Source organism: Caloenas nicobarica, chromosome 3, assembly GCF_036013445.1.
Source record: "Caloenas nicobarica isolate bCalNic1 chromosome 3, bCalNic1.hap1, whole genome shotgun sequence".
Classification (NCBI taxonomy): Eukaryota; Metazoa; Chordata; class Aves; order Columbiformes; family Columbidae; genus Caloenas; species Caloenas nicobarica.
In genome coordinates, this window is record NC_088247.1 from 60,517,254 (window position 1) to 60,532,025 (window position 14,772).

Sequence of the window (14,772 nt, forward strand, 5' to 3'; positions counted from 1 at the left end):
TAAGATAATTTCACATCACCTCTGATAGGGGAAAGAGACATTTATAAATTTGCAGAATGCAAACGTCCCACTTAGGAGAGAACTCCACAAACACGCTCTAGGCAAAGGAAAACTAGAACTGCTAGCAAAGAACAATTACCAGTGCGGCCAAAGAAGAGTATTTGTTGCCATGCTTTACTCAAAAGAAACAAGTTTACAGATTTTTCTGGCTTTAAAACATGTGCAGGGAAGATACTACAATATATAGCAACTAGTTCTCTGCATCTGGGTGCATTTCACACATCAGTGCCCAACATTGTTATTCTCACTTCTTTTTTTAATGGAATCAAGTGCCCTGTCTACTAAATAAGGGCTTTCTAATTTTATGTTATTTATTGCTTCAGAGGGGGAGGAGGAAGAATTTCCTAGCAGAGTAAAAATAAACTGGACATCATCAGCCAGAAAAAATACCAACACTAACTGATAGAAAGTGTTTCCTTTAATATAAAACATAAATTATTTAGCACTGTAGATTAATTAGTGAAGTCATTAGTTAAAGTTCACAAGATAATACTTGAGTATAAAATAGATTAATGACACAAGTTAATAAGGACTACAAGTAAAACAAACAGCACAGCTGGATATGAAATATTTAATTCAGACAAAAGAAAGTATATTTGGCAAGACCGCTGCCAAAGCAGCCAGGAACTCTGAAAAAACCTTTATTATGCGCAGAAAACCTCATTTGAAAAATATAACTGCTTGGAATTTGCAGCACTTATTTATGTTGGTAAGCATGAGAAGTCCCACTGAAGACAGTGTAGTTGCATAGGTAGTTACCCAACAATTCACTTCAGAGCTGCAAAGTGCAGTCCAGGTGAACATTTAATGTCAAGAAAATATTTTTAAAAAGCTTGTTTTTTCAGGTACACTGTAATGTCAGCGTTCCTTTGGAATTTTATCAGTCTTAACACTCCTCTATTTTACTTACAACAAATTTTAAAATGCTAATTAAATAACGTATGTACTGGTTGGGCTTGTTTTGCTTTAGATCACACTTTTTCACTTGATTTTTTGATCCCAATGGATTGATCTACAGTCTACAAAAACGCCTATTTAGCCCAAGTTAATGTGTATTCAGATATCAAACTGGTCAACATTGTATTTGTCAGTGGGGTTCTCATGAAATATGAAAATTGATTTCAGATTTTAGCAGTCCAGTGAGGAGCTGAACATTCAAGTTCTGTTGATTTCATGGAACCCTGGGCAAAAGTCTTCCAAAACAGGTTTAAAGCACTGGTAACTCACAACTGGCAACTTTGTTGCATATTTAAGCATTTTAAGCTCTTTGTTTCTTGTTAATCCTGGTAGTAAGATGATAGTGCCAGCCTTCAATGTGCATACTGCATATTGCACCAGTATTTAGAATTAAATTGTGACTATACATCATAGTATTCGGGCTCAAAGGCAATATTTGTCTTCCCATTTGTGCTTAAGTTTGAGCCTCTCACTGTCTTCTTCTTCTTCTTCTTAAATTCCACCCCATGGGCTGTAGGTTCATTTTCAACACCATTAGCTGTAATTGATGATACAGGAGTATTGAGACCCATTAAGTTGTGCTGATTTTCTACCTCATTCTTCTGTATCCTTTTCTTCTTTTTCTTTGCACCTCTGGAGGAAGGTGGAGATAAAAAGAGTAAAAGAAACACAAAGTTAGCCCAAATTTAGAGCTTTTTCCATCTACAGCTGATGTATTAGAGCAATTGTCTGCCTGTCCCCCTTGAGTACAATGCTGAAACAGCTACAAAAACTACTGTTCCACAGCAGAACAAAGACAGAAAAAACATGAAGACAAAATATGAGGCCACTCCACTAGTCTACTTTTCAACATATCATAGCATTGCTTTGAAAAAACTGCTCATGATCTTAAAAATCGGCTAGTCTTAATCAACAGATGTAATTAGAAAATACAAATTACCAATCTCCTCCTCTCATAAAAGCCATTGCACATTTTTTTTCTTTCCTAAGCTTAAACACCAAAATGCTTGCAATTAAAAGAGAGATTCCTGGTTAATTTATTCAAAAAGAACAAGACAGGCAGGCAAAGTGCCTAAGATTAGTTTTTCCATTTTAATTTACCTGAACTATGACAGATTTATAGAATCAGAAATCACTTCGATGTCTGTTCATGCTTATCAGACTTCACACAATGCCAAAAGCATCAGTCAAGCTTCTGTATCTTTCCCAGTTAGTGCCTTTAACAGGGAATTACTTACAGATGATCCCAGGGATTATGCAGATGTTACACCACTTCTATCATGAATTCCCACTCTTGACAGAAGTTGTAACTTTATTTCACTATAAATATGTAGTAATACTTTGACTGTAGCCTTTCAAGGGCAGGTACTGTCTTTGTTCAAAATTTGTATTGTGCCTAGCAAAAAGAGGTCTTGGTTTGTGACCAGAACTGTTATGTTAAATGCTGCTGAAACACATAAGCAAGTGGATGAATCAAGACTAAAGAATCTAATGAGATGTGTGCTGTTTCCCCAAAGAGGGTGCTGCAAGAGCACTACCCTTGGTGATATTGTCCTAACATAATCACATTTTATAGATGAAAATGTTTACACACCAGCTGTGCTAATGGACTGATATATGCCTATAGCTCCAAATTTTTTTAAGCTAACTTGTGTATTCATGAACACGTGAATTGCTGCAGCTCTAATACTGGAACATCCTGAAGGAAAACATTTTGGGGTTTAAGACCCTCTGTGCTAGAATTCCTGGAACAATTTGAGAAGTACTGCTGCATGAGGAAACCAGGGTAAAAAAATCACAATTAATCAGTAATTTAAGTAACAATCTGCCAAACTGAGTGTTCAGCTGGGTCTGATGCATAATCACTTGTAAATTTATGCAGAGAGCACTACCTAGTGTAGCTCAACAAAACTGTACTACTGGAACATATCTTAGGAGATAATGTCTCTACTGACAAACAGTATCTAATCATAAATATTCAAGAGGTGAGGCTACTATGCAGATTTTCAGTATAAAGCTACTCCAATTTTGAGAAATAGTTTTCATTTTTTTATTATTTGAAAATCAGATGTGATGACGTACCAAATCTTTGAGATACTTAAAAACCTTAGTTCAATCAGCATCTATTATGTGTCATTTCTCTATTTCTTCTACGGTCTGCAGAAGATAGGTTAACTACTTGGCTAAGATAAAATTTACTAACACCTTGGATAAAATGTGTTTTCCTATTGCAAAACCATATTTTCCATTCACAATTTCTGAGAGATAGACATGTCATAAGGGCTTCCATTCTCTTTATTTTACAGCAGGTTTTGCAGCCATAACCAATACTGTTCTAATACGCAAAACAGCAAACATTCATTTGGAGGCTCAAATAAAGGTGTAGTGAGTTGTACAGGTGCTAACAGTTTCATGTCTCCCTAGTGAAAGTGCATACTTGGCAATCACATCTCACTTGATTTTTATGAAGTTTATTTACTGTATAATTCCTATTATATATTAGCACGTGACATGGGTAATAAATGTACTTTCACAGAAAACGGGAAGATAACAGAATGTTTTAGGTGGATTAACTATTTAAGCACAGGTTGGACTGGACTTAAAGTCATCTTGATATTGCTTTTAGATGCTAAAATAGAAAACTTTTCCAGTTAAAATCACAACACTTGTATGCATGCGATTTTTAAGGTCATTTCAAGACACATCAACTGCAGTGAACAAGAAAACTACAGTTCTGTCACAGCTCCTGCAGGTCATGATTTCAGGTACAAAGAAGTGGGAGTTTTCATGAAAAACATGCAGCTGTGTTTCTGAGATGGTTTATTATCTAATCTGTACTATATAGATAAGATTATCTAGTTCTACCTCCCTTGTCATGGGCAGGGACACCTTCCACTAGACCAGGTTGCTCAAAGCCCCATCCAGCCTGGCCTTGAACATTCCCAGGGATGGGGCATCCACAGCTTCTCTGGGCAGCCTGTTCCAGTGCCTCACCACCCCCATGGTGAAGAATCTCTTCCTTATATCTAATCTAAATCTACCCTCTTTCAGTTTAAAGCCATTACCCCTTGTTCTACATACCCTTATAAAAAGTCCACCTCCAGCTTTCTTGGAGCCTCCTTTACATACTGGAAGGCTGCTATAAGGGCTCCCTGGAGCCTTTTCTTCTCCAGGCTGAACAACCCCAATTCTCTCAGCCTGTCTTCAGAGGAGAGGTGCTCCAGCCCTATGATCATCTTCATGGCCCTCCTCTGGACTTGCTCCAACAGGTCCCTGTCTTTCTTATGTTAGGGGCCCCAGAGCTGAACACAGTACTCCAGGTGGGGTCTCACCAGAATGGAGCAGAGGCAGTGAATCACCTCCCTTGACCTGCTGGTCACGCTTCTTTTGACACAGCCCAGGATACCGTTCACTTTCTGGGCTGCAAGCGCACATTGTCGAGTCACGTCAAGCTTTTCATCAACCAACACCCCAAGTCCTTCTCCTCAGGGCTGCTCTCAACCCATTCTCTGCCCAGCCTGTATTTGTGCTTGGGATTACCCTGACCCACGTGCAGGACCTTGCACTTGGCCTTCCTGAACTTCATGAGGTTCACAGAGCCCTACCTCTCCAGCCTGTCAAGGTCCCTCTGGATGGCAGCCATTGCATCCAGCATGTTGACAGCACCACACAGCTTGGTGTTGTCAGCAAACATGCTGAGGGTGCACTCAGTCCCACTGTCCATGTCACCGACAAAGATGTTAAACAGCGCCAGGTCCAATACTGACCCCTGAGGAACGCCACTCATCTACTGGGCTCCACTTGGACATCACACCGTTGACCACAACTCTTTGCATGCGACCATCCAGCCAATTGCTTATCGACTCAGTGGTCCATCTATCAAACCCATGTCTCTCCAGTTCAGAGACAAGGATGTTCATTATGTTTTAGTTCACGGAAGAACTTGCAAAGTACATACTTTCAGCTTTGCTTCAACGTGATCTCTTCTCAGGACAGCCTTAATTTCCATTAAAATGAGTATTTCTTATTTGATAAGACTCAAAATTCTTGAATTTGAATAGATAATTTGTGATTCCACGTTTTAAATCAGTGGTCCCACACTCTTCAGTGGACACCCTGGCAAGGTCACTCAAAATAATTGTTTCCTGAAGTTCTACTAATGGAGTTGAGTCATACCAAATTTTTCATACTGGCTTCTAACAGACTGTATCAACTGTCACAGTAACTGTGCTTTTAAGGCATTTCCTTCCTTAATGTACATCCTATCAGAATAGGTATGTCCAAGATTCAACACTGAATTCCGTCAGCGTGTAGTTATCTTGCCATACAAGAGGGTTAAACTTTCCACTCACAATTTATTTTAAAATCTAGATAGAGCTGCAGATAGAAAATTAAGATTTAAAGATAAGTTAAAATTAGATACGTTTCTGTATCTACACTGTATATGCACAGATTATTTATACAGGGAGGGAACTGGTCTGGAAAACAATGAGTGAAATAACTTTGCTTAGATGACAAACACCTGGAACAGCAAACACAGGAAGTATTTTCAGATGTATTTATTGAAGTATAAATGGTTGCAATAGCTAAAGATATTGTGGGAGTTCTTGTTCAAAACGTTGAGACCTTATCTGCTTACAGCTTTCACAGAACAAATACATACAATTTTTAAAAAATGCAAGTGTCATAATCAAAGATGTTGGCTTGCATCTTCCTAGTATGTGACAACCTATTGCAATTTATATCAATTATTTTTAGAAGGTGCAAAACCAGTTTGCAGTTTGTAGCGATAAAACTTAATACATAGTTAGTGGATGCCACAGGGCAATCCCAAACCCCTGAGTTTTGATTCTCATGTACATTATAGTCCTCGATTTTTTGGGGGGAGAGTGTGTCTATGCATATGTGTGTGTGTACATATATACAAACTGTTATTTCCTTCACATTTCAGGTGTGAAGCACTTTTTGAATAATTATCCTAAACCTAACTTCTTGTTTTGCTTGCTAAAAAAAAAAATAAACCTCCCAATATTTTTCACAGTTTTCTAACAGCAGTTGTAGAAATAACACTCCAAGTTGTTTTAAGTATTTCTTGCTTACTGTGTTGCAGGTGAGTCTCTGTCTGTGTCACGCTCCGAGCTAAATTTTAGGTCCCCCGACTTACTGATAACTGGTGACATCTGCGAAAGAAAAAAAAAAAAAAAAAAAAAGCAGGAAGGTAAAACAAAGACAGACAATGGGGCCAACACATGTACATAGAAAACCCACCAGTTTCCTGAATAAGGAGAGAATATACCTCGTTTGAAAAAGAATGTCTATCAGCCATAAAATGTTAACTCCTATGTGGTTACAAACAAGGAAACAGTACCCTGCTTTAAAAAGAAAAAAAAAAAAGGCTACTGGCAAATAAGAAACAATTTTCAGGTATGTGTAGAAACAAGAAGTTATCTGCTTGAAGTTAAGCTCAAAATACACATAGTCTGTAAAGAATTAAGTTATTTCTGCTAGTGCATGAGTAAAGAGAGAATGCTAAAAAGCCATCTTATTGCATACTTTTAACAAGAGAAACCTGTCTATTTTTTAACCCTGCAAAACCAGTTCAAATCACTCCAGGTTACTTTATAATTCAGGGGTAAAACAAACCAACCAAACCTGGAAGAGTTTAAGTTCTTTAATTTCCAATGTAATTAGTGGGTATCCATGCAACTCACTCCCTGTATAAACAAACCTCTTCTAATTCTAACAAGTCTCATACTCACTGCAAGAATTCCTGTAAGGAAATGTGAGCGCCCTTCCTGAGTGTACTGTTTTCAGGGACAGATTATTTTCTCTACCTGTTCATAAACACCTGGAAGCCAGCACAACTGATAGGCCTTATGTCTCACTCAAAATTTGCTCTTCTGGAACCAGGCATACACCATGTGTCCAGCCAGAAACTTCAGGCCTCCAGAGCACCACAGCCAAGGAGACAAGCTGTGGAAAGGAGGGCAGCACACCATAGGTTCAGATCTGGTATTGCAATGCTGTCAGTAAAAAGCTGTTGTGGATCTGTAGTTCATGTTGATGGGACAGCTATGTTCTGTGTCTGTTTGCTATGGTATGCATGAAAGAAAGAGAAGCTATATCCCGGCAGATGTTGTGAGAGTGGGGACTGGTTCCTGTGAAGACCTTGGAAAGCTGGAGAAAAAGTATATTTCAGGATACTGGAGCCCTAGGCCAGAGAAGGGAGGGAGAGATTAGATCTGGTACTTTCCAAAAAATTATGTTTATTTCAGGGAGTAAAGAGAAGAATGGGCTTGAAACTAACTCAACCCTCAAAACTTGGCTCCCATTTATGATTTTTTTTAAGACTGTTGATTGCATTTTGGATTCACAGCCAGCCTAAAGTAAAATCTACTACATTGTTTCTGAATTTCTCAAACATCCTTAGTATTAAGAAGATCAGCCCATGTAGTTCTGCCAAGCACAGAGGTACTCATCTGCTTGTAAATAAGACGTTTAATGTTCTGCTATCAGCCTGAATAGCTCCATAAACAGCTAGTTACTGACATTAATGGCTCTAAAATACCAGTTAAAAACGTGCAGTATTAAGAAGGGAGTATCTACCATTCAACAGCTCTGGCGTGTCTAACAACAACACAGCATCTAAAACTTTCACCGCAAAGTCAACAAGAGCTTTCTGGAAGCAACAGAGAATAAAAACATTACAGTTCTTGACCCTCTAGTCTGCCAATTATTCATTTCATTTTGTGTGACCTCACAGGCAAGGTGTGCCAACGCTTCCTCCATATTTTGCTTAAATAGAGAAAACAGAGGGTTGCTTCACAGCAGCTCTTTTTACCGCTTAAGCATTAGTTTTGGTATTTTAAAATGGAATTAAAATACTTTGTTTCCAGACACTAAACTTATTGATCTCAGATTTCAAAGCCCTAATGAATTATACTTAACATTCCCCTGTCAAGTACTATCGTCCAGTTTTAATTTAGGGTAAAGTGAAGCACAGATGAAAATTTTCTTGGCGCACACACAAATGAAGACCATATTGGAACCAGAACCTGTACCTCCCAAACCTGAGTTTTAGGTCTTCAACAGTTTAATTACTTTCTTAATCTCTAAATGGAATGAATTAGAAAACCTCTAGTCAGTATTAGTAGTGGAATGAAATTTGAACATTTTTGTCTTCATCTCGCTCCCTAGTATTTTTTTATTTGTCGAATATTATTCTTCTGCTGACTTAGAAGAAACAGGATCAAGCTTCCATTGACTTACTGAATTCATCCAAGCAAACTGCCCAAAACAACCATGTTCAAACATTGGTCATTAGAATTTGTCTGCTGAAATAACACAGATTGCTGGATTAGCTTAGACAAAAGTCAGTCTATTAAAATATAATAATGCAGTATTGGCAGGGCTAGGAAGAAAAAAATCATCTACTTCACAGACAAAATACTTGTTAATACAGTAATAAACTTGAGACTACGTCAATGGTAAAAGTAAACACAAAAGAAGGAAATATAATGCCACTGATACGAAAATATAAGGGTGTGTTGTAAAGGGAATGACTCTAAGTAATTAATACTTCCTTCAGCATTCATAACCTTGCGGTTCCTTGACATACACAATCATGAATTCACTTTGCTTGCAGTCAAAACAAAACCTTTTTCTGAAAATCCTATGTGAATGATGTTAAATTAGGGATTTTTAACCTCCTTTTTGAGTAAACATAACAGAATCTTGATATTGCACTAATATGATAGTCAAATATGGACCTTTCCCAAGCACAGCTTGGTAGAACTCCTTCACGTGCTGCTACCAAAAACTGACTTGTCTTATAAAAAACAGACTAAGTTTTCGAATCCCTACAGATACCAAAACACAGGAAATTATCCTGGTTTTACAGTTGGAAGATTAAAGCATCCACTAAATTACGCTGCCTAACTGAAGGTTCTTATGATCTGTTTTAAAAAATTACTTATCACATAGTCCTTAATTGTGTGATTTTCTTTCCTTGGTACCCATACTGAAATGCTGTGCTTGAATGTATGAAAGCCTATCTCGGAATAGCTGTGTTCACCTGAACACCGTACAAAATATGAACTCCTTTGTATAGTGCCACTAATGGTGGCATATTCAATTTTGTTGCCATATTATAATTAGCCACCCTTTGAAAGATATAGCCCACCAAAAGGAGAGCAGAACATCAGTTCATATCAACTGCAGAAGTTTAGATTTTCTGAAGTTTCTTTTGCTTTGTTTACTATCATAAAAGTAAAAAAAAAAAAGTTTATAAAAAAGTTAAAAAAAAGTCTAGAAGTCTTGCTTGCTTTACAGCTCATTTGGTCTCAATTTTCAGATACTTAATATTGTCTCAGTGTTGTCAGACAAGAAGCAACCAAGGCCAAACAATTAAAGGCTAAATACACAAAAGAATTTCAGTTCCTGACCCCTGCTATAGCATCCACAGCAGTGAGTCAACCACTAAACCATTCCTGTGCAACTTGTGGAAACAATCATATGTATCAGAACACACTTAAAAGGAAAACCTGAAGCAGAGGGTGTCCGAAGGAAATACCAGGGCCAAAGTCAAATCCCAAATCTACGTCTTTATCAGTGCTTTCCTCTAGGCTGTGCAGAGATGTTTCTAAGACCGATGGTCTGCAGAGGTACTCTGATAGACTATGGTAGACGGACAGAATGGAGTATTCGGGCAAACTATATATGTGACTCAAGCCACGAAAGTGAATTCATTTGCTCTATAATCTACTCTGCACAGGGGAGCTCTCCCACAGAAGCTGTTTCTACAGAACTTGATTTAATTAAAGATCTGCTGGATCACAGATGGCAAGAACAAACATGTCTGTCTTTTCAGACCAGCCTTTAGGAAGTTAAACTCAGTATTACACATTTGTATTTTGTTTTCTACTACACAGTCCATGGATAGAAGATGTCTAGCAATGTACTTTACTCCCCAGAATCATGTTGATGTCTCCTGTCAAAACTGTTCTAATCAGGCAAGTTTGGGAGAAATGCTGATACCACACCCCACACATCATTGTCTTTCCTGTTATTCTGTAGCCCTCCACACATTTCCCCATTAAATGAATAACTAGCACGGAGCTTTTCTAGTGGAATTACATATATTTTTTTTGCCATGACCTTTGTATTTAAAATTACATTAATGTATAATTGCTCTTTTCCCCTCTCTAGTGTTAAGTTTAAAGAACAAACCTATCTATCAGATTCACCATATTGTAACCCTTATGTCTATCAATATTAGCTCTGAGAATGTAGCAGAATCGTGGCTCTGTACACAACAGAGACATTGGCATGAAGTTTTGCCTTTCCCATTAAAAAAACCCAGCTAAACCACTGTGGTGTTTAGGACTAAGCCAACACTCACTATTTTCTCCATAATGAATGCCAGAACAACAAGCAGAGACGACTTTGTCTTGTCTAGTCTGAAACTGCAAAATCCTGGGCCTGTTCAGGGATAGGAGAGACTGGCAGGAAACCTGGTGGGTGACAACCGTAGTCATGGCTCAACACTGACAAATACATCGTCTCAGAACTCAAATCAACTAGATGACTATTTGAGGGACAGCAAAAGAAAGAGGAGCACTGCAGACAAGATACTTCAGACTGAAGCACTATGGTTTACAACAGCTGTTTTCAGTCTTGAAGTCTTTGCTTCTGGGAAGTTATCTATGGTTACGCCTTTGCATTTAAAATTTGCATTAAAATAATTCAATCCAGTTCAGAAAGAGGCTATGAGGACCCAAGGAGAAAACAATGGGGACAGAGAAGTTAACTTGCTTCCGAGAGCTATCTTAATCTAGATGTCCCTCAATAGCATTTTTGGTTCTGCTAGACCAGTTCAGGGCTCAGCCTGATTCTTCCTATCTTTAAACAGACTAATTACTCACAGCAAATGACTATGGATATCACTTCATCTTTTCTCCCAATAGATATTTATTTGCTTATAAACCAGATACTTTTTCTTTCAGCGACTCAAATAATACCATAGACACAGGTGCCAACATTCTTTGAGACAGAACACATTAGGAACCACAGAGGTGGTTTTGGAGTTGGAAAAGAAAGAGCTGCCAGCTTACAAATAAAGCAGCACACACCTGCTTAAGAGAGTAATTAAACTTGAACAGTACGAACTGCATTTTGAAGGGAAAACAGAATATCTAAAAATAGGAAACTACAGAACTAAAAAGGTGAAAGATGTTAATGTTGGGTAACATTTAAGGTAAATGGTCTATTCTTCATAGATGATACTATAGTAAAATTGCCTTCAGAAGAAGGATTTAGTCAAGAACAGAGTAATTAATATTTGCAAAGATGTCTATTTTATAATGCCTACTCAGTCACTGAGCTGTTCCCCAGTAACGTGAAAAAGGCATCATTTAAGGAGATAACAGAAACAGCACAAACCAGAAAATGAAAGTTGGTGAAACTAATAGAAACATTTCTAGCTAGTATTTTTGGAAATATTTTTGAGCAAGTTTTCCATGGGTTTAAAATTTTTAGATCTAATAAATAAATTTTGAACCCACAAAACCACTAACATCGAAAGAACTCAAGCCCAGGGGAAAAGCATCAATTGCTTGGCAGGTTAGTTTCAGACGCACTAGAATAAGTACTCAGAAAGTCTGACAACAGCCTATTCTAGGAGAAGAAGAGTGAGAACATTAATTATACATGTGAACAGTGATAATCCCAAACTTTGTTTAAATATACACAGAATCAAATTTTGATGATCTCTGTGTAATTATCCAAATTATGCAACAACAATGTAGCTCTTGAAGGTAACAATTTTCATGCTTATGACCATTATTTTACATCTTCACGTCATTTTTCAAAGATAAATATACTAGAAAGAATATTTTCCTACTCTTTTAATGGACATTTTAAATATTGTTTTGTTTTTGTCTGTCACTACTTCTCACTAGTTCCCACAAAATGTAGAATTGAGTACTTAACATTCTGAATCCAATCCAATTAGATGAATTTTATATAGTGAGTGGTAGGCCATCTTAAATGATAAAACATATTCAGAAGATTTTACAGACTGTAGAACATTTCTGGCCAAAAAAAACCACCAATCAATCACCCAACACAACAGACACTACTGACTTTGAAATGTCTCTGATTTGCCAAAATTTTGCAAAACTCAAATTCTGGTTTCTAACAGAATCCTATCTGAATTCCTGTCTTTTCTGCCTTCAGATTAAGGAACCTGAAAACAGCACATTTGCTGGAGCAGCCAGTTGACCAGTCCATCTCTATTTCTTGGGATTCTTCATCAGTGCAGTGAGAACTTCACTCCATGCAATTTCTATTGGCCGTTTAGATGTATGTTGTAATTAAAGATGATTATGACTTAATTTTGTGGCTCAGGAGTTAAGTAACTCTTAAGGCAGGAAAACAAGGTTTGCATAAAATTATTATGTTATGAATGCAAAGCTGATGGTAGAAAGAATTTTGAAAGCAGGTTCTTTGAAGTACAACTTTTTTGTATTATTTGCAAAGATTAATATCGGATCTTGAATATTACACCCTCTTCTAATGTTAATGTGTCCATTTTATCATCAGATAATTCTGATGATTAGCTAGATATGCATATATAACATCTGCAGTTGGAAAACTTTTTAATTAGACTATCTGGTGTTCTCAGTAATGAAAACAATAGTAGTATTCTACATTTTAAGTGGCCTATTTAGTCTGATACAGTAGCAAAATCTCACAAGTAGCTGCAATGATGATTTTCACATTAACTGATGATTTTGCAGTTTTAACAGTGCTAAATAAATATTCTTCCCAAAAAACCCAGAAAGAACAACAGATACAGCAAACCTGGATATAACTACACATTGGGAAAACATGCTTGTGGCCAAAAACCAAACACAACCAAAAAATTCAGTTATATTTTCCTGTTTGTGGTACCAACTTAAGCAACAACTTGATTAATTATTCAACAAATCTTTTTTGATTTGTTTTTTTAATGAGTCATTTTCTGTCAAAGCAAAAAAAAATCCAAGGGCATTATAAAATAATGATTTTTCATATTTCCCATGTAAAATAAATTGGCATTTGCTTTCATCAGCTCTAATACTGAAAAAAATGAATGGAATAGGAAGAAAAGTTGCTGTGTCACTGCTGCAACACAGGAACTGCCATAACCGATCAGCCCCCTCAGTGGTCATCTTAGTAGTTTTGTCTCAGAAGTGTCTGGCATTGCCCAAAGCCAAAGTGTTGTAGAACTTTCCTTGACTATGACAAACAGCTGAATGACATTTTTTTTTTCTTCTATGCAGCACTCTGCAGCTTTTGTACAACCATTACACTTCAAGGAATCGCTAGTCTTAACAGAGATTTGATTCATCATTTGAGTCAACTTATGATCTTCTTGGTGATTTATACAGTGCTTATGTAACTAGAAATTTAAAAAGAAAAAAAAAAAAGAAAAATCAGCCACATTTTTATTTTCCAGTCATTTAGATGCTTTGAGAATCTCAGCCATTACCTCAGCCTAAAATGTGTTATTAAAAAAATTAATCCCTGAGTGTATAAGTTTAATAGTGTCTTGTAACAGCTTGGTTCACTAGGATAACTAAGCATGGCATAAGCATAAATTTCCTTCTACCAGTATTGGATGTGTTCTATTCCAGCTTAACGTTCCCTCATCTTGTTTAACAGCAGAAGGGGAAAAAAAAAAAAAAAAAAAAAGAAAAAGAAAAGAAAACACAGTGCATCCAGTTCATCTCTCTACATCATGTACTATTCTATACACTCTCCTCACTGCTCATTCTTTGCTAGTTTAATCTTGTAAGTATATCTTCTTATACCATTTTTTTCCAGGACTTGTAAATGTTTTATTACTTTTCTCTGGACTCTCTATGATTTTGTAGTCCCCCTGGATGTTATGCACGATAAAAAGCGACATATTTGCTTGGTTTTGGACTGTTCCTGCACACTTTATTCATTATGTCTTTTGAATATTGGTATGTACTACATAGACTACTACAAAATTCCAGCTAATTATTAAATATGCAGTCAATTTAATTCAAAATTCCAGTAGAATAAAAGTAAAGAATATTTTGATGAAATATTACTAAAACTGTGTTACTAAAAAAGTGCTACTAGTAATACAAAAAATATAGTTAGAAAAAATACGTCAACCATCAACACTTCAGAAAGTATAAGAGGTCAAAACTGATCAAATGCTACTTCTCACAAAGCCGAATAATAAATACTGGTTGTAAATGTTAGTAACATTAGTTAGTGCACATAAAAGTATTTTGATCCAGTAAATCAACTGGATTCCTTCTAGATTAACACAGAAAAAAAAAATATGGATAAAAATGACCAAGTCTTTAATGACAATAAGTATCTCAGCACTTCTCCCTTTTCTGGTCTGGGTATAAGTAAAACTGGGTGACTACAGCAACATATTCCCTCTGGGATACTTTCCTTTCCTCCAGTAATGCAGACAACATATGAAAGAAATCTTCATGCTTTCCAGTAATGTTGTAATTTTTCCTACATACATCCCAGTCTGCCTGGAAGTAATGCACCCTTGTCTTTCTTGGACAATGGTGTGGCTATGAGTTTCTCAGCTACAAAGATGTAGAAGGTATTTCACATTAATTATTACTGCTTGGTGTAGTGATTAATTCTGTTTTTAAAGTATAGTTAGAAACAAAACACTTAGTAATTCAATTTATAACAGTTGGCTTCAACAAGACA

At 36.7% G+C, this 14,772-nt stretch overlaps 1 protein-coding gene across 1 annotated transcript in view; it reads right to left on the minus strand.

Moving 5' to 3' along the window:
* Positions 1–587: 587 nt before the first annotated feature.
* AHI1 (Abelson helper integration site 1) overlaps positions 588–14,772 on the minus strand; it is a 96,098-nt gene continuing 81,913 nt past the window's right edge. Inside the window, exons 24-25 of the mRNA XM_065631138.1 lie at positions 6,118–6,197; positions 588–1,650 (exon numbers count right to left, since the gene is read on the minus strand). Of these exons, the coding sequence (XP_065487210.1) occupies positions 1,419–1,650; positions 6,118–6,197 (312 nt within the window). The 3' untranslated portion in view covers positions 588–1,418. The remainder of the gene's footprint in view (positions 1,651–6,117; positions 6,198–14,772) is intronic.